General features: G+C 39.4%; 1 protein-coding gene across 1 annotated transcript; it reads left to right on the forward strand.

The window, feature by feature from the left end:
- Nucleotides 1-401: 401 nt before the first annotated feature.
- LOC306884874 (ankyrin repeat and BTB/POZ domain-containing protein 2-like) lies at nucleotides 402-23268 on the forward strand. Its single transcript, XM_079441102.1, has 17 exons — nucleotides 402-1451; nucleotides 11609-11758; nucleotides 13979-14186; nucleotides 14969-15121; nucleotides 15399-15564; nucleotides 15880-15969; nucleotides 16248-16349; nucleotides 16549-16645; nucleotides 19801-19924; nucleotides 20010-20251; nucleotides 20593-20771; nucleotides 20880-20985; nucleotides 21646-21748; nucleotides 21844-21934; nucleotides 22025-22093; nucleotides 22213-22326; nucleotides 22425-23268. Exons 1-17 carry the CDS (start codon nucleotides 599-601, stop codon nucleotides 22623-22625), a joined length of 3048 nt encoding a protein of 1015 aa, XP_079297228.1. The 5' UTR covers nucleotides 402-598; the 3' UTR covers nucleotides 22626-23268.
- The last annotated feature ends 1582 nt before the right edge of the window (nucleotides 23269-24850 follow it).

Below are 24850 nucleotides of genomic sequence, written 5' to 3' on the forward strand. Positions count from 1 at the left end.
ATTAAAATTAATCTTGTTCAGATATTATTTCAGCATAATCCTTCTACTAACCACCACACGAGGGCATAAACGTGAATCAAACAGATGCAGGAATATTTAACCTCTATAGAATTAGTATACCACTTAAATTTGTTTAAGTTAGCTGCTATGTATTGCCTATTAATCCTAGACTTATCATTTATTTATTCAATATTAAAGCTTAGTGGTATCGATAGTGATATAAATTAGTGGTAGACTGTGTTTAGTAAAAAAAAAAAAAAAATTAAAATGTCCTGTGTTCTGTGTTCTGACTTTGCACTGAACTGCGAGAGCGTTGCGCGTGTCTGATTGGCTGAGAGAAAGCTGTGCGCTGATTGGACGAAACTTTTAGCTGTCAAAAGTTTCTCTGACCAGCGTGGGTCATACGGCACTGGATTGCCCATGTGTGCAGACTTTTAAACCAAGCGCTGTGCTTAACGATGGACGTGCGTTAACTTAAGTCAAGGAGTTTGTCTTTGCGCTGCGTGCTTACTAACAAGGGAGGAAGTGCATCTCCTGGTAAGCCCTACATATTGGAAAACGCGGAATAAATCACTCCACTTGCAGAAATAAACAAGATATGGCAGCCTTGAGCAATACTACTATTATGAAGACTTTGGAGGATTTGACTCTGGACTCTGGATATGGAGCCGGTGATTCTTACAGATCCCTCAGCTTGTCCTCCTCCAAGTCCAACTCGCAGGCGCTCATCAGCTCTCCACAGCGAGGAACCTGGTGGAGCTACACGGATTCCATGAACAGCAGAAACAACAGCTGGGACACAGTGAACACGGTGCTTCCTGAAGACCCAGAGGACATCTTCTCCAAATGTCCGAGGTTACCAGAGTTAGAAGAGTTCCCTTGGACAGAAGAGGAGATCGATGTTGTCCTGCGTAAAGTTGCTGGAGAGGGACTGCTTTTCACTCCAGAGAGCGTCAGGAGTCTGTCACAGCTTATGCGTAGAGCTTTGTTGCGGATCTCCAGAGAGGCGCAGCGGTTGAGTGTCGTGCACTGCAGGTGCACGCGGTTCGAGGTGCAGAGCGCCATGAGACTGCTCATGAGCTGGGCGCTGGCGGAAAGCTGCGTCTCGGCCGCGGTCAGAGCCATCTCGCTGTACAGCATGAGCGCTGGGGAGGTCCTGCGCAAGAGCAAGTCCTCCCGCTGCACGCTGAGTCTGTCTGTCGGGCGTTTTTTCCGCTGGATGGTGGACACTCGCATCTCAGTGCGCATTCACGAGCACGCGGCCATCTGTTTGACCGCTTGCATTGAAAATCTAGTGGGGGAAATCGGGCTCCGCGTGCTGGCGGCGCAGAGCGGGATCAACACCTCTCCAGTGACCCCTGAGGCGCTGGAGGCTGTCGTCAACAATGACGCGGAGATTTTTGGTCTCGTTCAAAACTGCGAACATCTCATCTGCGGGAAGAACGCCAATGGTAAGACGCGAATTAATAGTTAACACTTTACACTGTCCATTCAAGTTCAAGTTTGTAGCATTAAACCCGGAAGGAAAGCATAGCATTCTGAGGAATTTTCTATTGTGGTCATGGATTTAGGGCCTGTGGTTCGTTTTATTTGTAGAGACTTTAACATTGCTGTGCATAGTCATAACAAAAATATAATATAAATATTAGTTAATGTGGCTTGAGCAATATAGAGTGCCTTAAAAATAAATGTTTGACACAACTGCATGTGTTACAGTTGACGAATTTAAACATTTTCACTAGTTGCACTTTTAATTTCTCATTCTATTAAAAACAGGTTTATTGTTGCATGTTAATACCTTATAAGTAATTATAATATCTAACACTAATTTATAATTGCAAGTGACTCTGCAAGGCTGCAAAAATAATTACATTTGTAATGTAACATGATCTCTGTATGTAAAATGTATTCATTATTATTTTGGATACAGAGACAAATGTGTGATTTGATTAGATTCTGAGTCTTTGAAGGGCACCTTGATCTTGGTCTCTGTGAAAATACTAATTATCGTTTCCACTTTCATCTTGTCTCAAAGAGGGATGTCAGCTCTGCATAATTGTGCATAAACAAATGTCAAAAATGCAAGTCTTCCCACAAGTCTGATCATTATGCACGACAACTCAAGGCTCAGTGATGCGTTGCCTTTGGTGTATCTTACAATAAACTGGTTGGGCAAATACAAGAAAATTATATTTGCTATTTGTTGGCACAAGTAGATAGGCTTATTAAACCTGTGCATCCATAATTTTGTTGCAGACTGTCACAAGTAATACTGATTAAATTATAGCTAAACATTTAATGATTCAGTTTTGATGTGTTATATTTGTTACCTGTCTGTATTTGTTTTCTCAATTCGACAGTTCTCTCTTTATCAGAACTTACTGAATAAATGGTAGGTTCCACATTATAAATACGTTTTAGCTATGGCTGTACAGCCCAATAGGCACACGCATTGAAAGTGAAGTGCACAAAAAGCCCATTGTTCTGCTCTAAGCCATCCACAAGCCGGGCAAGCTGTGGAAAATAAGCAGAAACAAGTGAGAGAGGCCAGAGTGAGAAGAATGGAAAGCCATCACACACTCTCCCTCTGGTTTAAATCAGTCTGGTGATTGTCTCTGTGACAGGGCAGCCTGTACGAAGCTGGTCTGCTTGGCACTGTGCAGAAAGAATGTCTTTTGGCGACAAGAGAGGAAATTATGTTTTTGCTTTCATGCCTTTCAGGAAGAAAAGTAAGAGTTTATTGACATCTCATGGGATTGAAATAGAAATCATCAAGCTGCTGTAATGCCAACAGCAGCACACAAACTACATACTACAGTACACTTTGTACATCTGAATGTGGTAGCTGTTTTTACTTTGCACCCTACGGTTCTTTATTGTCATGTATGAAGAACCTTTCACATCCATGAAACCTTTCCATTGCACAAAAGGTTCTTTAGATTATTAAAATGTTCTTTACTCTAATAAAGTAATTAAGAATTGTTTGGGAAACCCAAAATGGTTCTTCAGTGGCACTGATGTGACACCCACCTTTATTTTTAAGAGGGTAGGTGTAGTTCAGAAACCCCTTCTGAAGGCATAGGCTTAGAAATGTATTAATCCGATTCACATGTACACACTTAGCATGATTGATGTGACAGTGCACTCGTGCTCAATCACCCGTAAAGTTGTTTTGCACACTTATACTCAGACACAGCTGACCTGTGTGTTACTGATGCTTAGAAACTCAGCAGTCACGTGCCATTCTATGAAGCACACTTCACATCCAGCTTTCGGAGTAAAATATGTTGTATAAAATATTACATTTACATTTAGTCATTTGGCAGACACTTTTATCCAAAGCAACTAGCAAAGTAGAAGGAAACAGACCAACGAGAGCAACAATATACAAGTGCTGTGACAATTCTCAGTTAGTCTAGCACAGTGCACATAGCAAGGTTTTTTTATAAATAAATTAGACCGAATAGAATAGAACAGAATAGGTAAGTGCTAGTCTTAATTGGTTAGGTGAGGACGAAAAGATGTCATATTATTTCCATACATGTATTGGTGTATCAATTTCAAATTTCATTCATCCAGGAAATCTGATGTTTGAGTAACAGAAATAGTACCTTTTTTATTTAGAGAGAGCGAGAAGAGACTGAAGGCTTACATATGGCTTTCATGTCAAACACTCTTGTCTCACATGCTGAGCAGAACCACATCTGGTACTGTTTAGTGCTTAAATTACAGAAAAAGGTCATTTTCTATTGTGAAAGCTGCTTGTTCTTTGGTCTCTATGCATTTGTCCACACAAACTGTCTGGAGCAAATGGCATTAGAAATGTGAATTTACATTGTAGGTTGTCACTTAATACACAAAACACCACTTCTTGAAATGTATTTGTTTATTCAATATATTATTAGGTCGGCATAGCAAAGTAGTTTTTTGGGTTTTTATGAACTGGCAGGCCATTGGGAAAATCCCAGCTGAAAATATAAACAACCCACCAGTGGCTGGCTGGGGGTATTTAAAAAAAAAAAACAAGCATCTCTTCAGAATGAGAGAGCACAGCAGTGAGAACCTTGAAAAATGTTGCATAAATAGCCACAAAATGTATTGCATAAATGGCCCACACGTCTATTTAGATCTTGCTTCCACTCACAACTTTTGTACCATTAAAGCTAGTTTACTAAAAGAACCGTTTATCAGTTTTTGATTGTATTTGATCATTTTATCACTATAATTTTTGGTGGAGGTCAACTGCAATCACAGACAAGCCTTCACAATAAACAAGCTAATAATGGCCATTATGACTCAGCCATGCAAGATGTCAAACGGAAACTTGTTATTCTTCTGGAAGGAAAACGATAGGGCCTTGAATAAATAGTCTTATTTAATTGAGGTCCCCACTTGGCTTTAAAGACAGACAGGACATAAAAGAGCCGGTCAAATGAGGGGATGCAGGTGAGACACAGTTCACATCAGATTGGCTCTGTGCAGTGTGAGAGCAGTCCCACAGAATGGGGTGTTGAGTTTTGGACTGTGTGTGGAGCCTTGTAATCATCATTGGTTAATTATCCTCATAAAACTTTCCGCCCACACAGCCAAGTTACTTTGAGCTTGACTACAAACCGCAGAAATTAGAGCATTTCCCAGCCATGGTCATTTAAAACTCAAGGGTGTTTAAAAGGCTGAACCTTTTTCTTAAGTAAGATTATTCGCTCTACTTTACTAAGATTTTCTCGGAAGTCCAAAATGTCCTCTGGGAATATTTAGAAGTAAACATTTTCTGTGCTGCTACAGAAAAGCTAGTATTTCACACGAGGCCTGTGCTCTGTGTTTGCACATGCAGCCTTTGAGTGCTATTATAAACATCATCTTGAGGGTCTCACTTGGGCCCTCAAGCACCTAGAGTGGACAAATGCTTTCTATAAGGAGAGGAGAAGGTGCCTTCCTAGAACATGCAATGACAGCTGCTCTGTGTGAGAGTTGACCTTCCTCAGCTCCCCAGCATGCCTGCCTGGATCCATTAGTATCTGTTCCAAAGAGGTGTTACTTAGTCTAAATTCAGGGTGGCCATGGAAGTTGCACTGCATTGACTTCAGGTTCAGCAATATTCAGGCAAATTTCCATTGCTGATTTCTGTTCGAATTTTAAATTTACTCGTGTTGTTCCATGTTGATTTCATTCACACATTTTCAAACAATGGTTGAGTTTAGGGATGGACCCTCATGCTTACTTTTTTCTAAAAATTATACATTTTTTTCCAAACATCACATTGTACGAATTTATAAAAAATGATCACCTTGTAAAATGTGTTTTTTTTTATATATATCTGGTTGCTCAAAATATAATATTCTTGTTTCTATAAAGGAAACAAAGTCATACAGGTTTGGAACGACAGCATAAGGGGAATAAAAGATGACAGAATATTCAATTTTAGGTGAACTATCCCTTTAGCTCTGATCGGATTTGCGCCATGTGAAGTCTAATTCTGTTTAAACCGGAAGAGAGAGGGAACACTTGCAGTTTGATTTACATTAAACAAGATCTAAATGTATGTAGGAATGTAGAATTTTATGATACAACATAAAACATTTTATGGGGCTGTTTCATTGTTTTGTTACTACAAGCACCGAATCACTTATGCTCACATAAAGAGCATTCACAACTGAAAGAAACTGTTCCTGTTAGCACCTCATTAATCCAAATATATACTAAAGGCTAACATTAGCATTGCTAATGTTCAAAGAACAATGTTCCTTGGAGCTTTTCATAAAGCACAGAAAAAGCACTTCAATGAATAAGTACGCGCTGGGGAACACCATATTGCTCTCCATAGCTCCTGACAGCCCATAAAAATCACTGCTAATCAGTCATGTTAAGTATACCATCTAGCTTAAGTTACTCTACACCTCTTTGTGCCACCATTAACTGTTAAAGTAGGTGTCAAAAAAACATTTTAGACTCTCCAAGGGGATTATCATCTTATGTATAGCCTGGGTGAATATCATGTTGTTAACTGAGGACCTTGTGTGAATTGAATGTGATTTAATCAACACCTTGTTGAAAAGTTATTTCAAAGGGTTAATAGAGGTTAATCAAGCATCCACATTGTGTTCCTTGAGTGATGTATGTGGATTTTTTACCACAGAGTGCAATTTAATCAATTATGTGTCATCACAGCAATTACACTGAGTGATTTATTTAGCAGTATCTGTTTGCCTTGAGTCTTGACACCCATCATGTTTTATGGATTAGCTCTGCATGATTAATGTTATAATGCCGTCTCTCCTCAACATATCACCTACTTACTAAACCCTCCAACTTTGATTAATATTGCAGTCTGACAAGCTAAATTACATTAAAATCCTACTCAGCGATAACCCAGTTAGTCTGCGAAGCCCAGTGAATAGTCTGTAAGTAATTAAGCTATCATCAGAAAGAGATTGTGTCCTCCATTCAACCCCCAGATCAGGAAATCCACGTTATAGCCATGACATGTTTTGAAGAACTGCTACAAAAACACTTTGCAATTGAAATTACTGGCTTGGTGGAAACTGGCTCAGGGGTTTATGGGTGAGAGAAGCGGGCAGATGGAGATCCTGTGTAGCGCTGAGTTTGTGTAGTTCTGCTTTTTCCATCTTTCACAAGAATGAGGCTTCAGAGTGAATTCTTGGCTTTTGATTGTAGCTCTCACACAGGCCGCTCTGATACAGACCAGGCTGTCAATCTGTTTTAGTTATGGCTTGAGGTAGCAAGTGGTGTCAAAATGCGAAAGGGGTTGTGATGAGTGACCTGACTGTCAGCCACAGAGATCATCTATAAATGGATGATACTTCAGTGGAGCTTTTTCCCCTAAGATATCTTTAAAGAAAAACATCTAAATAGTTGGGATTTACAACTGGGGAGACACTTAATATTGACAAATATTATTGATTTGACTGCACTGACACTGCTGAATGAAGACGCTGTTGTCTTCTGTAGAGCTGTTTGTTTCATAATTTATGAATTTTGAATAATCAAAACTGTTATTGAACTGAATTAAATCAACATTGTACTGATTTGAGCTGAATAACAACACAGTTGTCTTCTAGAGCTGATTATAGCTGAATTGAACATTTTTCATAATTGATGAACTTTACAGTTATTGAACTGAACAGAATCAACACTGAACTGGCTTGAAGCAAACAATAACATTATTGTCTTTTTAGAACTGATTTACGGCACAATTTGAATTTGTCTCATATTTAAAAACGTTAAAACATCATTGATTCTGTTATTTTCCTATTTATTACTGTGAAGCTGCTTTTAAACAATCTATTGTATAAAGCGCCAAAGGAGACTTGACCCAATAATAATTTACAAAATTTGTTGAATCAGGAAACTTATTTTAAAAAAGTACTTTGCACTTATTTTATATTATCAAGTCATATTTATTTGTGCAATTTTTCAAAAGTTTAGGTTAACTCTGTAGAATAGGGACTAATTCTTACTATTAACTACTTGCTTATTATCATTCCTATTATTAACATATTGGCTGTTTATTAGTACTTATAAAGCACATATTCTGCATAACCATGTTCTACATCCCTAATCCTACCCAATAACTAAACTTAACAACTATCTTACTAACTATTAATAAACAGAAAATTAGCAAAAAACATAGGCAGAAATAGGCCTTAAAATAAAGTGTGACCAAAAATGGTGGCCCTAATTGAAGAATCATCCTCATATTCTTTGAAGCTGACCTGAATAAATGATATTTTGGCAGTAGCATGCCGGTGAAACGTTGTTTTAGGTCTTGCATTTGAGTATGTGAACACCTGGAGTAGCTGCACCATGCCAAGATCTGCATGATGTTTAACTTTATCATTATGAAGACTGTTAAACTCCAGGAGCCTCTCATTCGCTGAGGTTCTAGAAGGTTCTATTGCACTCAGGTTGCTATTGCCACAGTAGGAGAGCCATCTGCTTTATGAGCCAGTCACCGTTTCAATTATATTCTTGAGTTCATTCTCTTTTTACTGGATATATCATAAACTTTAAATGAAATATTACAATAAAAGTTACATGATGCTGGAAATCTATTGGATTTATTACCTTCACACTCTTTTATTAGGTGAAAACAGCAAAGCAAAGAAAGTAGGCCAAGCTTGTTAAGAAGTAAATCTTTTGACCTTGTATTTTCCTGTTGACTTGATTTGTAAAAGCAAAGCTCTTTCACTGAGTTGGGGGTTGCGTCTTAAATCAGTAGCAGAACGGGATGCAGGAAGTTGTTATTATCATCACTCTGTGGTTTGCCCTCTGGCAGAAATGGTCTGTGTGCACAGTCACACACAACTAACAGGGCACCTCCCCTTTACTGCTTAGAGATAGCAGTCAGCGCTCCACGTCCTCAATCAACAAGCACTTCCAGTTCAGCACCTATAACACAAGAGCCGATTGACTCTGGCTCTTCAGCACACTTGTGCCATTGTGCCCTGTGTAGAATGGTGGTGTTGTGGGAGCATGTGACAGAGTGACTGGAGCACTGTGTTCACACCGTATTACCTGAGTCAAATCAGGCAAGCAAAATAGCTTTATCACTCATATTTAAGCAAATTAGTGGGGTTACATTCGGGCTTGCAATTGAAAGGTTTCTTTCAGCAGTTTCTTAAGGGATTTGTTTTCTGTTGGAGAACACTTTTGAACAAAAGAACTGGCCAGTTATTGAACACAACACATGGATAATACATCTTAATGTGAAATAGTATTAAAGTCAAAGTTGGGTCATTTTAACACATTGCAGAGCATTGGAGTAAAGCAACTTGTTCTTTCAGGTAACTATGCCTGATATTAAAGATTTATTTAAAAGATCTGTATCAATCAACATTGGACTTACCTTTCTATTTATTTCATTTACACACCTGTTTTTAGATTTAGATTGTTTTCTATCATCTAAAATCAAAATAATTTAACTTTTATATGTAATAAATGATAACGAATGATGCCTAAATCACTAGCATTTAAAACAATTGATTTCAATTTATTTTCAGTTGGTCATTTATTGGTTACTGTGCATATCATGACAATAATTAATATTTAGTAATAAAAGTAAAATAATTAAAATAATGGCAACACATTACTTAAAGCTTTTATTTATAATGCATTATAAAAGTAGTTTTAATGTATTAATTATGCCTTATGATATGCACCTTATAATGCATTACGCATTTCATGAATAATTAACCACAGTTAATACATTATAACACTTATCAATTCATTGTTACACTGCATTTTAAATTAGGTTATAATTATTTATAATGTATTGCAACACACATTATGAATAATTATAATGCATTATACCCTTTAATACCCCTTTACAATGCATTATAAATAAAGCCTTTAAGACAAGTTTTACCAAAATTGTTAATAATTGCTTGGATGAGCATTACGTTTGACATTTTTGTTCACTTGTATTGAATAATGTGATCATATTTTTATTTCTTAGGTCCAAAATTGTCTCAAAACATCAAAACAGTTGTTGTGTTACACAAACCTGAGAATTTTTGTAATAGACATCCAAAGGAAGCCCTTAACAGTCTGGCACCTTGAAAACGAGCACTTTTCAGTTCTAAAAATCAATATTAGATGTCTCCGATAGAGTTTTGGAAGCAGATACCATATAATTTGACTGACATCTTTCTGGTTTTATGATGGTTTTCTACAGTGCACATATGAACACTTTAGTAGAAGTCCATTATATAGATACAATTTTCCCTACCAGGTACATCTGGATTCCCTTCAGCAAATATTGCTTCTATATGCTGCTCATCTCATTTCATGAGTATTTTCTGCCACATGTCCCAGAGCTTCTCTCTTTCATTGGCAGAGTAACTCCTGGTCAGGCCTATGACACTCATATGGATTTCCCAGTCTCCCATCAGTGGTGTGCATTAGCTCGATTTCTCTCCACATAATGGCAGTGCACACACATTCCCCTCTTCCTCAGTCCGCAATGATGGTAGCAGATGAGAGCGTATGTGTGTGTATGTGTGTCTGTGGGAGCGTGCGGCTGCTTATGACGCATGTCATAGCCTCACGGCTGCCAGTATAGACACGGCTAGCTGTGGGAAAGCGAACGGGTGTGTCCTGGATAGAGGGGTTTGGGTCTGTGGGTCCACAGCCTGACCAGCTGCATCACACACCCTGTGGCTCACCCGGACCCATATACAAACCCATCTGGCTGCCCGACCTGCAAACCTGCTTTAGATTTGGGGTCTCTATAAAGACATATTTCTGTATTTTCAGCTGCACTGTATTAGATAATAATATGATCTGTAGCACTTGTGAAATGACCTCAACTAGACCAGACTGCCTCAGTTCAGGGCATATTCATATGTGGTTATATACATATTCTGACTAGACTCAGTACTATGTGCAAAACTTCTTTTTTATAGATATTTTTAACATCAGATTCTGTTCATAAAACTATATCATTGAATATTGTTCGGAAAACTGCTATCGTTTGCTCCGATGATCACTCTTTTGTGTTTTAGTCGTAGCACACTAAGCTGAGAATCTGCTGTTGTAGCAAAAACAATAGCTTAGTATCGGTCAAGCGAGGCCGTGGTTCACTTGACTGTACCAAGTGGCTATACAATAAGTTTATTCACAAAATAGCTCTAAGAGAAATACAGTTCAATAACATGTTATAACGATGTAATAAAAATGGCCCCAATAAATCAGGTGGTCAACATCTGGAGAGATATTTTGAGTCATCGTGGCACATATGAATGTGTGTACTGTACCTTATGACTGGTTTATCGTTTAGCTTGATGAAGAAAACAAATCCACACTCAAATCCCTCATTTGATCCCCTTCTGATACCCACTGAAAGAGGGATCCAGGGGTAAGGCATGGATTTCAAATCAAATAAAAAAGGAAGCAAAAAAACATATTCTGCATTTGGGCTTGATAAACCAGCTGCCAAACATATGATCTGCTCATTATTTTTACTGACTATCATTTTGCACTTTGTTTCTGAAAGCTTGGCAAGGTATCAATTCTGCATTCATGATAAAACAGATAACATTTTATAACTCCGTGGGGATTGTTATATTCTTTGTGAATTATACTTATGCTTTGGTGAAAAAAAAATAGATCACCCTTCTGTCGAGAGCCATGTGTTTCCAATGACAATCTATATGAGTACAGACATAGCTAAAACAAAATCCTTATTGTACATTATAATTAATAATTAATCAGCAAAAAAATCATCTCCAGAAGTGGAATCGACACTTAGAGACATTTAGAAAAGCAATAAGACAAAGCATAAATAATTGAGCAAGGAAGACTAGACTAAAGTCAGGAGAAAGAGTTAAGTTATGACCAGAGGAAATGATGACTTACCACACTTCCTCCTCTTATCTCTGTCAGAGACACATACTGTATATGGGAACGATTGACTTTCGACTGGCAGTCTGACTTCCCCCGTTCTCCCCAAAATTATTAGAGTTGCACAACACTGACGTAAGAGTTCACATTTAGAGACACGATAATAAAAAGATCAAACTGAAATATATTGAATGGTGCTTTGAGTTCTAATGATTTAATCTTGCTGTAAATGTATTTTTATGACTAGGTGAGCTATCCCTGCCTGCTCATTTCAGCCCATATGCTGAGGGTCCAGACTCAGCGGTGGAGAGCAGAGAGAATGCCTACGCACAACTGGAGCTCAGGACGCTGGAGCAGGCTCTGCTGGCCACCTGTGTGGGCAGCCTCTCTGAACTCAGTAAGTTACAAGCATTTCAATTCATATTCATCTCTTTTTGAAGGACTGTGACAATGTTTTGCATGTTATTAGTTTAAACAAACAAATAAATGCTTGTTGCCACATGGAAGAAAATCATAAGAAAGCATTTCTGGTTCTGGTAACTCAGGTGTTCCAGTGATGGTTCTTTTAGAACTGTAAAAGACAAATCATGTTGTATTTAGAATAATAAAGTGTTTTTGATTTACTAAATAGAAAAGGTTCATAAGATCCATTCATTTCATGTAAACAGCTAAACTGTTTGGCTGTATATTATGTTTTAGATTCACCGGCCCATAACAGTCAATAGTTCTGGAATCAGACTACTCTGGTCGTGCTATATTTTTGTTGAGTCACTAAAAAGAACTGGTTCATAAGAATCGTTGATTCGTGTATTAACACTGTTTTATCATGATATAGCCTTTATGATGAAACTATAAGCAATAACTTCAAACCTTCTTGATTTTTTGTTCTTAATAAATGATTAAAAGGATAACTCATCCCCAAACATAAAAATTCGATCATCATTTATATATAAGACTTGCACTCATCTTTGAAATACAAATAAAGATATTCTTAATGAAACCCAAGAGATTTCTGTCTTCGATTGAAAGTCTACAGAACCAAATCAAAAAGTTAATTGTTAATGTAATCCATCTGAATTGAGCAGTTCAAGGCTAAACTTGGATTACACTTTTTGATTCATATGGATTACTTGTACAGTATCTTTTTGTACTTTTTAATGCTTGATTGCGTGGGCTTTCAAAGGATTGGACAGAAAGGATGAGAGAATATATACAGTATATTAAAAAATGTCCTCATTTGTGTTCTAAAGATGTATAAAAGTCTTTTTGGAACGACACAAGGTTAATTAATGACAGATTTTTCATTTCTGGGTGAACTAACCAAGGTGAAATAGCTTTTCTCAGTCTAGTAAACGACAGCAGTTCTCTTTAAGAATTAGGTTACCCATAAGGTACTTTTCTTCTTCTTGCTAAAACTTTTAATGTTATAAACACTGTTGTTCAATTTTTCATTTCCGTCTATTACTGTCTAGCGAAATGCTATATTTGCATGAGTGTTTGTACGTGGTAAGACAGAGAGAGACATCTGTACATTTTAAGCTTCTAACAACTCGACATTGCAGGCCGGCCTAGGGGTGTGTGAGCGCCTGAGCTGTGAGCAGTTTGTTTACGCAGCAGACCGCAGTTCAGGATGAGGCAGGGGGGCCGCTGCTCGCATTCACCAGAGAGGGAAACACACTCTCCCTTAGGGGACCAGCAACACTCCTGCAGTTGTTTTGCTGGTACAAGAGCACCTTCTGTTTGGGTCAAAGGAGTAAAAAGCACCTTCTTTATGATTGCAGACACTCAAGCAATCGTAAAGAAGCCCTTGTTTAAGAACTAAGGAGCACAAGTGTTCATTAAGGACCGTGTAGACCATATGTGATTGATTGCTTAGATTGTTTCTCACACCTTTCTTTCTTTCATTCACATATTAGCTGTTATTTAAAGATTATCCAGATTAAGTACAAAAGCAGTAAATTTCCATTCAAGGATGAAATGATGTATTTCCGCTGTCACTGTGTTCTCTCAGTCTCGTTTCTTTCCTCTATGATGCTTTTCACATATGGAGGACAGTGTCCACTGTCTTTACTGTAAACTGCTCTGACTTTAAGGAGTAAGTCTTTGGCCTGTCCTCATCATATCTTCTCTTCCTTTGGCGGACAGCTTGTGTCTGGATTTCTGCTTCCAGACGCAAAAACAGCAGATTTAAAGGCCCTCTGAGTAATTTAGTATAAAGCTCTTAGACATTTCAGTTTATCCGAATCATCTTCCATTTCCACATTTGGACATAAAACAGATGGGTCTGAAGATATATTTTGCTGTGTTGAAATATGCTTGGTGTTGTGTGTTGTCAGCACTTTAAAAGAAAATGACACAATTGTGCTTGGCTGCACAGCTACTGTCTTTAGTGTATGGGGTTGAACTGGAAACACAGATGGCTTTTCTTTATCTGCAGCACACTGTGATTTTGGCGTTTGTCTGCTTTCAGAACTAAAGGCATTTATTGCAGGTTATTTGAATTCCATTATTTTTCTGCAGGCCATTTTTACTTATATGTGTCTTGAAAGAAAGTATTTGACAATATGTGATATTTTGTATCATTTGTGCTTTAAATGTGTGTGCATGTGTCCTCCAGGTGACTTGGTCTCACGTGCAATGCACCATATGCAGCGTTTAGTTTCAGCAAGTCCCAGTCTTAGTCCTGGACGTCCTTTCTGCCTTCAGCCCATCTCCTGGTCTCCAGACGCTCTTCACACACTCTATTATTACCTACGCAGTCCACAGATGGAGTCACTGGAGAACCCCAACCTTGAGCCACCCAGGATAGCCCTTAGCAAAGAAAGGTGAGATCAATGGGCCAAAACCTCAAGAGCCTTAAACTTTTTATTTATTTATTTAACAAATTCAGTGGGGTTTTTTTGTTTTATCTATACTTTCTTTTGTTCTTTTTATTTTTTTTAAAGAAATGAATACTTTAATAGAAATGAATTGATCAAAAGTGACCGTAAAGACATTTACGATATAACGTTACAAAGGCTTTTTGGAAATAAATGCTGTTATTTTAAATGGTTTATTTTTTTAAATAATCATAAATAATTGTATCATGGTTTCCACCAACATATTAAGCAGCACAACTGTTTTCAACATTGATAATAAGAAGAAATGTTTCTTGAGCAGCAAATCAGCATATTAAAATGATTTCTGAAGCATCATGTGACACTGAGGACTAGAGTATTGGCTGTTGAAAACTCAGCTTTGCCATTACAGGAGTAAGTTACATTTTAAAATAGAAAATTACTATAAAACAGCAATAATATTTGACAAAATTGCTGTTTTTACTCTGTGTTTGAATCTGTGGCAGATGCTGTTATACAAATTGTAATTAAGAATGAAGTGCCAGGCTTGTTTGTGGTAATGAAAGGCAGGACTGAAAGAGGCTTTGGCGAGCCAAATTCAGCAGCCTTTGTAATTATACTGTCCTCATTTCTCTCTGATCCAGTTTTGCGCCACTTTTGATCTGCCCTGACCTTTGATGGATTTAAATGTTTGTGTGTGTGCATTTTGGCAAGGAGAAAGTGAGAGATGTTGGTAAATAACTGAGTAATACTATGTCTCTCTATACTAGGCCTTTTCCTCTTCTTCCTCCTCTGATGGAGTGGATGCGAGTTGCTATGCTCCATGTGGAGCATCGACGGGGCCTGTTAGTGGACAGTGATGATGTGAGACAGACTGCCCGACAGCTACTTCCTGGACTGGACTGTGAACCTCGACAGCTCAAGTAAGATGTTCCTGGAGCTCAATACTGACAAATAGTACTCTGAATGTGCTTTGGATAAAAGCATCCGCTAAATGTGTACTATAACTGTAAATTAAGAATAAGAAGTAGAAAATATAAACATACTGCAGCAACATTTCCAAAATTTCCCCCTCTCAATATTTTCCCAATTAACTTTTTAGTTTGGTTCTCCATCCTTCAGAATATTTTGCTGTATTTTTTAATTCACCATTTTTTTATGTAATTAGCTCTAAATTCTCTCTCTTTTTCTGTTTCTCAGGTCAGAGTGCTGTTTCAGCTCATTTAAACGTCTAGATTCAAAGGCTGCCGCAGACAAGTTTAATCTGGATCTTGGTTTTCGCATGCTCAACTGTGGCCGCACTGATCTGATTGGCCAGGCTATCCAGCTTCTGGGCCCAGATGGGGTGAACACAGTGGATGACCAGGTGAACCCATAAAGACTGAACTTCTGAATTATAACACAATAAAATTGCATGAATTAAAGGTATAGTTCACCCAAAATAATAATTCTGTCAAATGTATCACTCTCAGGTTGTTCCAAACCTGTATGAGATACTTTCTTCCATTGAACACAAAAGAAGATATTTTGAAAAAAAAGTGGTCGGTAACCAGTTGACGATAGCCATTGAGTTCCATAGTTTTTTTTTTCATAGCATCAATTGTTTGGTTACCAACATTCTTCAAAATCTTCTTTTGTGTTAAGTATTTTTAACCCTCTTTCTCCCTCTGTGGATGTGTAGGGCATGACTCCTCTGATGTACGCCTGCTCAGCAGGGGACGAGGCTCTGGTGCACATGCTCATTGATGCTGGTGCAAATTTGGATGTAGCGGTAATGGTCTTTTTACCTGATTATCTATGTCCAATCCTGCAGTGTCCTGCCCCAAGACACTTTACCTAGAAACGTCCATTTATCCTATATACCTTGATTAGTTAGTTAGGTATGTTTAATTAGGATTGAAGCTACACTCTACAGGATATTGGCATTGTTAAATGGATTGGTTTGTTGTAGTGTAATACTCTGGGAACTCACACATATGCAGTAGAATTTTGGTGGTTTACTAAGAAATACATTTGTTTGTTTGTTTTTACCTTTTTTTTTCTTTTCAGGTCCCCAACTGCTCACCAAAACATCCCTCTGTCCATCCCGAGAGCCGCAGCTGGGTGGCCCTTACCTTTGCTGTGCTGCATGGACACATATCCGTAGTGCAGGTAAACATGCACACTAGTTACATGTACAATACTATTACTTCATGTAGTGGTTCTGGAATAGTCTATGTGTTTACTTTAATAATACATTAATTTTAAATATGACTTACAAAATAAGGCATGTTTTGAGTTCCAATCTACTGTATATTGACATGCTATTGGAGGACTATCATGTTAAATTAACTTTCTTTGGCCTTTCCAGCTCCTGTTAGATGTGGGAGCAGATGTGGAGGGCACAGCCCTGAGAAACGGCCACCAAAGCTCAGCAGAAACACCCCTCCAGCTGGCATCAGCCGCAGGTGGAGAAAAACAGCACAAAATCATCCTTAACGTGCTTTCTTTTAAGTCAAGTCCAAGTCAAGTCAAGTCTGCTTTATTGTCAATTCTTCCACATGTACGGCACATACATACAGAGAACTGAAATTGCGTTACTCTCAGACCCTTGGTGCATACAATTAACATTTAAGTTACTGACAGTAGACGTTCAAATACAGATAAATACAGTTTAAACATATGTACATACAACTATACAGATATACAAATGAGGACATTTGTAGACAAATAAAGAAAGTGATCGATAAAGTAGCATAAGGCACATGGCAGGTAGAGTGCAAACCAGTTAAATAAAACAAAACTGTGCAGATATATGTGTATATGTATAGAGTGAATATATATAGTGCAAGAGGAGCTTATCAGTCTGAGGACATTGTAGAAAAATAAAAAAGGAGATAAATAAAGTGGCATAAGGCACATAGCAGAATAGATAGAGTGCAAACCAGTTAAATAAAACAATGCTGGATGAGTTAGTGATCAGTCCAATGCTGCACAAGTGACAGGTGCTGATCACCGTTTTTTAAGTGGGGAGCTGGGGGGGGGGGGGTCGTAGTATCAAAGTTCAGTGTTGCATGGGGTAAAAGAGTAAAAGGGGGGGGGGGGGGATGGGCAAGGACGGAAGGGAGTTCAGCTTCCTGACAGCCTGATGTATGAAACTGTCCTTCAGTCTGCTGGTCCTCTCCTGGAGACTCCGCAGTCTCCTCCCTGATGGCAGCAGACTGAAGAAGCTGTGTGTCGGGTGGGTGGGATCGCCTGCAATGCGGAGGGCTTTGTGGGTGAGATGGGTGCTGTAAATGTCCTGGAGGGAAGGGAGAGAGACACCAACGATCTTCTCAGCTGCTCTCACTATGCGTTGAAGTGACTTCCGGCAGGATGCGTTGCAAGCGCCATACCACACAGTGATGCAGCTAGTCAGGATGCTCTCGATGGTGCCTCTGTAGAAGGTGCACATGATGGGGGTTGGGGCTCTGGCTCTTCTCAGTTTGCGGAGGAAGTAGAGACGCTGCTGTGCTTTCTTGGCCAGTGCTACAGTGTTGTTAGTCCAGGAGAGATCCTCTGTGATGTGTACACCCAGGAACTTGGTGCTGCTCACTCTCTCCACAGTCGCACCGTTGATGGTCAGAGGGGCATGCTGAGTGTCTACTCTCCTGAAGTCAACAACAATCTCCTTCGTCTTCTCCACATTCAGAGAGAGATTGTTGTCATTGCACCACCTGGCCAGGCTGCTCACCTCGTTCCTGTAGTTTGTCTCATCTCTGTTGCTGATGAGACCCACCACAGTCGTGTAATCCGCAAACTTAATGAAGAGGTTGGAGTTGTGTGACAGTGTACAGTCGTGGGTCAGCAGAGTGAAGAGGAGGGGGCTCAGCACACATCCTTGGGGGGCCCCAGTGTTCAGTGTGATGGTGCTGGATGTGTTAATGCCGACCCGTACTGCCTGCGGTCTCCCGGTCAGGAAGTCCAACAGCCAGTTGCACAGAGAGGTATTGAGCCCCAGCTGGGCCAGTTTGTGAGTGAGCTGTTGAGGGATGATTGTGTTAAATGCTGAACTGAAGTCTATGAACAGCATCCTGACATATGAGTCTTTTTTGTCCAGATGTGTGAGGGCTGGGTGGAGGGCAGTGGCGATGGCATCATCGGTCGAGCGGTTGGACCTATATGTAAACTGGAAGGGGAGGGGGGAGGACAGACTTGATGTGGTGTTTGACTAGCCGGTCAAAGCACTTCATGAGAATAGGAGTGAGTGCTATTGGACGGTAGTCATTGAAGCAGGATGGAGATGACTTCTTCGGGACTGGAATGATGGTGGTAGCTTTGAAGCATGTGGGGACAACGGCCTGATTTAATGAGATGTTGAAAATGTCTGTGAAGACATCAGTGAGTTCCACTGCACAGTCTCTCAGTACACGCCCAGGAATGTTGTCAGGACCCGGAGCTTTGCGTGCATTGATCCTGCTGAGGGATTTCCTCACACTGTCCGGGGACAGCGTCATCACCTGGTTGCCGGGAGGAGGTGGAGTCTTCTGTGCAGTGGTGCTGTTTTGTGCCTCAAAGCGAGCAAAGAAGGCATTCAGCTCGTTCAGCAGGGGGATGGTGCTGTCACAAGTCTGTGGTGGGGGCTTGTAGTCCGTAATGGTCTGTACCCCCTGCCACAGGCTCAGAGTGTCTCTGCTGTCGCTGAAGCGATGGGCTATCCTCATGGAGTACTGTCTCTTGGCCTCTCTGATGCCGCGGGAAAGGTTGACCCTAGCTGTCTTCAGGCCCTCCTCATCTCCAGCTCTAAAGGCAGTGTTCCGAGCCTTCAGAAGTCTGTAGACCTCCCCTGTCATCCACGGCTTCTGGTTGGCCCTGACAGTGATGGACTTTGTGACCGTTACATCATCAATGCACTTGGTGATGTAGGCAGTGACAGTCTCTGAGTACTCTTGGAGGTCTGTAGTGTTGTTGTATGTGGCAGCCTGTTTAAACATATTCCAGTCAGTGGTGTCAAAACAGTCTTGAAGTGCTTCTGACGACCCTTGCAGCCACACTTGTATCTGTTTGTGTATTGGTTTGATGGCTTTAACGAGCGGTCTGTATGCAGGCATTAGCATGACAGTGATGTGGTCTCCGAGGTGGGGGAGGGGGAGGGCCTTGTAAGCTCCTCTCTGGGTGGTGTAAACAAAGTCCAGAGTATTTTTTTCCCCTTGTTGGAAAGTCTATGTGTTGATGTATTTTTGGGAACACACTCTTTAAAGAGTTATGTCTGAATGTACTGAATGTCTGTCAGAATATTATTGATTCACCCTCATGTCGTTCCAAACCTGTATAAGTTTCTTTCTTATGTTGAACACAAAAGAAGATATTTTGAAGAATCAAACAGTTGTTGGTCCCCATTAACTTCCACAGTAGGGAAAGAAATACTATGGAAGTCAATGGGGACCATCAACTGTTTGATTACCAGCATTCTTCAAAATATCTTCTTTTATGTTCAGCATAATAAAGAAACTCATGCAGGTTTGGAACGACGTGAGGGTGAGTAAATTCTGACCAAATTTTCATTTTCAGGTGAACTATTCCTTTAACAACTTTCCTCAACATGCTTTATTAGAAACAGTTTTATTGGTGTGTGTGTGTTCAGGTAACTACGAGATGGTGAGTCTGCTGTTGTCCCGTGGCGCTGACCCAATGCTGCGGGTGCATCTGACATCCTCACTCTATGAGGGCATGAACTGCTTCAGTCACGCTGCAGCGCATGGACACAGGTACTGACCCCTCAACAACACAAACACATGCACTGATCAAGATTGAATTAGGCTATTATGTATTGAATATTGTCTGTTCCCCCAGGAATGTGTTGAGGAAGCTGTTGAGTGAGCCCCAGCGGCTGCAGGAAGATGTGCTTTCTCTGGAGGAGATCCTGGCAGAGGGAGTAGAGGAGCAGGAGAAACAGGAAATGAAAGATGGAGTAAATGCAAAGTCTGTCTGCGCTCCACGGCTGTGTAAGGCCCGCATCAGAGCCCTGCAGGAAGCCAGCCTTCACAGCGCTGAGCACGGATATCTGGATGTCACCATGGAGCTCAGGGCACTGGGTACACATCTGACTCATTTACAGTAAATGAAAGAAAATGGACAACAAATTGAATTAGAGATGCATAAACAGTGCAATATTTTTGGCATGTGCACAGCAAAGTGTATTTAAGTCGATGATTACAGGATCAGTCAAGCCATAAAGAGAGATTATTAATGAACCACTGGTAAGATTAACCTGCCATTTCTAGGTACTAAACAGTGGTTCTCAATTAAGATAACTAATACTGTCAACTTTTTTCACCATTACAGCACAAGCACCGGTAGTTTTAGAAGTAATAGATTAGCTGTGTAATCTGTAGTTCAATGTTTACAGTGTTTTAAGCTTCTTGTTCTCTCTCAGGAGTGCCGTGGAAGCTGCACATATGGCTGGAGTCAGTGCGCAGTGCCCAGCTCCAGTCCAGGACTGAACTCACACTTTCTGTCCTTAAAGACTTCACCGCTATTGGGGATGAAAAATACTGCGAGGAGCTGTTCTCAGAGGGTCTTCCACTCCTCTTCTCCATTTTTAAATCTAGCAAGGTTTGCTTAACAAATCCATCACCCAAAAAACATGCGAATGCTTCAAGAATTGCCAGCCAAGTGAAATATTGTATTTGAAATGTCTGTATGTTCCTTTCTTTAATACAGAGTAAGGATATCCGTAAGCAGCTGGCAGTCATCTTCAGCCACTGTGTTTGCTCTACAGCCGCCCCGTCTATTCTGGCAGTAAAGGACACACCAACAGCTCAACTGGGTAATGCAGATCACCACACACCATACTTTTACCTATGTACACTATTATTCAAAAGTTTGGGGTTGGAAAGATTTTTTTTTGTATGTACTAATATGTACTAATCTATAATTTAATATAACAAAGTTGTTATAGAAGTGTGTCAGAGTTGTTTACTTACTAACACCATTATATTGTTTATTCAGACTGATCAATCACAGTCAAACATAACCAGTCATGCCCATTACATCACGATGGAGGTATTGCCTCCTCTCAAATGACTTTCCCCTATTCATTCTCAGTTACCCCCCACCAAACTTGTTTTAGAGTGTCTGTTAAAACTCAATGGGCTAAGGGGAGGCAAGAAAGATGTGGACTCCTGCTGTAACTGTACCTGCTCTTGTTGCTGTTGGAAAAAGTTTCTTTAAAAAACAAGTGATTTATACACTTTTTAATTTAAAATATTGTAACATTAATGTTTTATTTTTGTACTATTTTTTTTTCTCATTTAATATTTTGAGGAGGCACTGCATCCCCAGAGGAAACGCTCCTGATACATAATATAGTATAGTACACTTTTGATTAATTCAGTCCATCCTTGCTAAATAATAGTAACATCTCGCTATATGCAATTTAGCATCAAAAAGCCTATGATTGTTAATACATACCATATCGCCCTCACAGATGCTCATTTTCTGAATAACACTGAAATGTCTGATGTGATATTTGTGGTGGAGGGAAGGCCGTTTTATGCCCACAGAGTTCTGCTTATGTCTGCTTCACAGAGGTGGGTCTCTTACTCAGACTGATTTGAATGTAGCGCCATATAATCAGTTATGTGATTGGTTATGTTTTATATATGCTCCTCTTGTTTCATATAAGGTTCAGAGACTTGCTGAGCCTCTACAGGAGTAATGGCACATCAGACCACATGACTATTGAAATCACTGACATAAAATACAGCACGTTCCAGGTAATCAACAAACCTCAGCCTGAACATGCACAGGAAGACAAACATATATTATGCAATGCCATTAAAATAGCTTGTAAATGTTTATTTCAGATGATGATGGCACATCTGTACTGTGGAGGAGCAGAATGTTTAGACGTGTCTGTGTCTGATTTGCTGGAGGTAAGAAAGACATGGATAGATAGTACAGTACTGTTTAATATATATTTCTGTAATCAAATCGAAGGAGTTGGCATAAAGCAATCAACTTAAGCTGAGGTGCACTGTCATGTCCTGTACAGCTTCTTCCCGTGGCCCACTCATTCCAGCTTCAAGTTTTGAAGAGACACTGTGAAATCCTCTGCTCAGAAAGAATAAACCTCAATAATGCTGTGAGCATCTACCAGACTTCCAAAGTATGTACATACAGCTTACACTAACATATTATTCATGGTTCCAGCATCAAAGTTCAGTCTAATGTCATCTGTGTGTTTCGTTGTGTGTTATGGAGCAGGTGTGCGAGGCGGTGGAGCTGGCAGTGTTCTGTGAAGGCTTCTTCCTGCAGAACATGGTCGATCTTCTGGACTGTGAGCAGTTTGAGGAGCTGCTGCTGGGTTCTGACTGCAGCACCGCGCTGGATCCAGATGCTCTGGATGGGCTTCAAGCTACACTGGCCTCACGGCTGCACTCACTTTGTGGGCCGTGTCGAGCTTGAGCGCATGAGGAAAACCATTGCAAATTACAGATGTGACTTCGATGCTGTTGGAAAACGTGGTTAACAAAGCTGTGATATGCAGGCAGGCGTGTGATGTCCCATACAAACACAGTGTTTAGATGTTTGTTAACCTTCGTAATTCCTATTTTGAGTCAGTGACAATGAATTAATAGGATGTGTGAGCTATTTATTACTTTTCAAGACTTAAATCGTATCATAATGTAAAAAAAAAGGTTCCTAAATTGTGCTTTGGTCACAAATAATGAACCTATATGTTGATTTATGAGGTGTTTGATTATACGCAGTGTAGGTATGCTTTTTACAGTTATTTTACAAGCTACTTGAAGTACCCCTCTGTGTGCTTCAGAGAGGATGCGCTGTAAACTGCAGTGTTAGCGGCCTCCAGTGGTCAAAACTTCAAATACTTCCCAAAAATGTACATAGTAGTATTGTAGATACTTTTGTATTCTCACCTCACTTTAAAGTGTAAATATATTTCTAATATGCAGTAAGGCAAAGGTACGCGGATATGTTGGGATCAATAAAAAATAAATTATTTGATATAACATTTTTCCTGCAACAAATTAATGGCACGTGCAATTTTGAAATGACTAATAAACATGAAAAAAATAATTTGCATCATACAGTATGTGCATAAATTTGTAAATATCCAGGATGATGCTTAAATTGTTTACATTTTTAAATAATTATATATATATATTTTTACAAAACTTAAATAGTAAATAACATATATATATATATATATATATATATATATATATATATATATATATATATACACACACACAATATAGAGCAAATAGGAACACTGTACATTCTAATTGATTGATTTCACTTAATTAGCCTACTTTAGTTAAACTTCAATTTTTTTTTTAATCCACAAATCTAAAAACATTGTGTCCATATCTCTCAGGAGACAAACTTGGCATTCAACATTAAATGTCAGAGATCACTATTTTCCTAGAGACAAAATTAGATTACTTGGCCTCAAAACTTGTTTCAATTGACAATCTTACAAAAAAGCTGAAATTCAGATTAAAATAAAAAAGTAAGATCCCATTCATCAAGTGACGAGATGCCATCCGGTAGAGGGGGGAAGTAAGCTTGGGGGTCATTTTGCACCACTCACCCTTCGTTTCAGAGAAAACGGCAAACACAAACAACATCCCAAAGTCAATGGATTTATTTCCGTTGCACTGAAGTTCACAGTAGTTACAAGGGGATACATTAGCGGCGATTCTATTTTTCCCGCTCGGTATTAATCAAATCCGTGATGCATTACAATCCAGCTTTGCTCCTTTTTTCTCCCAAAGTACAAAATAGGAAGGACAACAATGTGTATTGCTTAGATTACATCTCCGCTTATTCTCCACGCTGTATGTTCCCATAAGTGATCGTGTGTTATGACATCCCAGACCCCCATCCCGAGAGCATGATGCAGCAGAGCGTGTGGCGAGAAAGCGTTCACGATAAGGGAGTTGAGAGAAAAGCGACCAACTGAAAATGAAGGCGTGATACCGGGGGAAACAAGTCGATGATGGAAAAGGTGAAGGGGAGGAGAAATCTAACATCCACAACATCATGCAAATTAAAGCCGAATGTCGGACATGCAATACGAGAGATAGAGTCAGGAGCAGCAGGATCCCCTTGATGGTTTTAAGAAAGTCGTTTGCCCAAAGTTGTCTATTTACAACATGTGATTTGAGCTCGTCCACCTGTTTTACACGCACAATGAGATGAGTGACAAATATCAATACTTCATTATCCCTCACCCCCCACCCCAAAGAGACTAGTCTACATTCTTAAATTACCAGTAAATAATTTAACATATACTACAAGCTCTTTAATCTGGTCAAAGCCGGGAAAGAAAGAGTGCTTCATTCACAAAATCGGATAAGTGTTATCGTACACAAAACACAAGATCCTTCAAACAATCTGATGAGTCGCCCTGATGCAAACAATAAGATCTCCACCACCCGGTTTTGTATATATAAATATTCCCCAGCTGAATAAATTAAAAAAGACAAACACATAAATAATAAATTACAAAAAAAAAGGGTAAAAGGTCTCTGAATCCTGCAGATGTTTCTCAATACAAATTAAACACAAAATAAATACAAATCGAAAACTGACATCTTGAGTAACCCTAACATACTAACATTTCAAGAACGCTACATGAGAAAAACAGGATGTGGCAACACAAT

Source organism: Barbus barbus (assembly GCF_936440315.1).
Source record: "Barbus barbus genome assembly, chromosome: 2".
In the NCBI taxonomy this organism is placed as follows: domain Eukaryota; kingdom Metazoa; phylum Chordata; class Actinopteri; order Cypriniformes; family Cyprinidae; genus Barbus; species Barbus barbus.

Coding starts and splice junctions, on each gene's coding strand:
- LOC306884874 (XM_079441102.1), top strand. CDS start 599: ATGGCAGCCTTGAGCAATACTACTATTATGAAGACTTTGGAGGATTTG. Junction 15,565..15,879: donor TGAACACAGTGGATGACCAG/GTGAACCCATAA, acceptor GTGGATGTGTAG/GGCATGACTCCTCTGATGTA. Junction 16,646..19,800: donor CCAGCTGGCATCAGCCGCAG/GTGGAGAAAAAC, acceptor GTGTGTGTTCAG/GTAACTACGAGATGGTGAGT.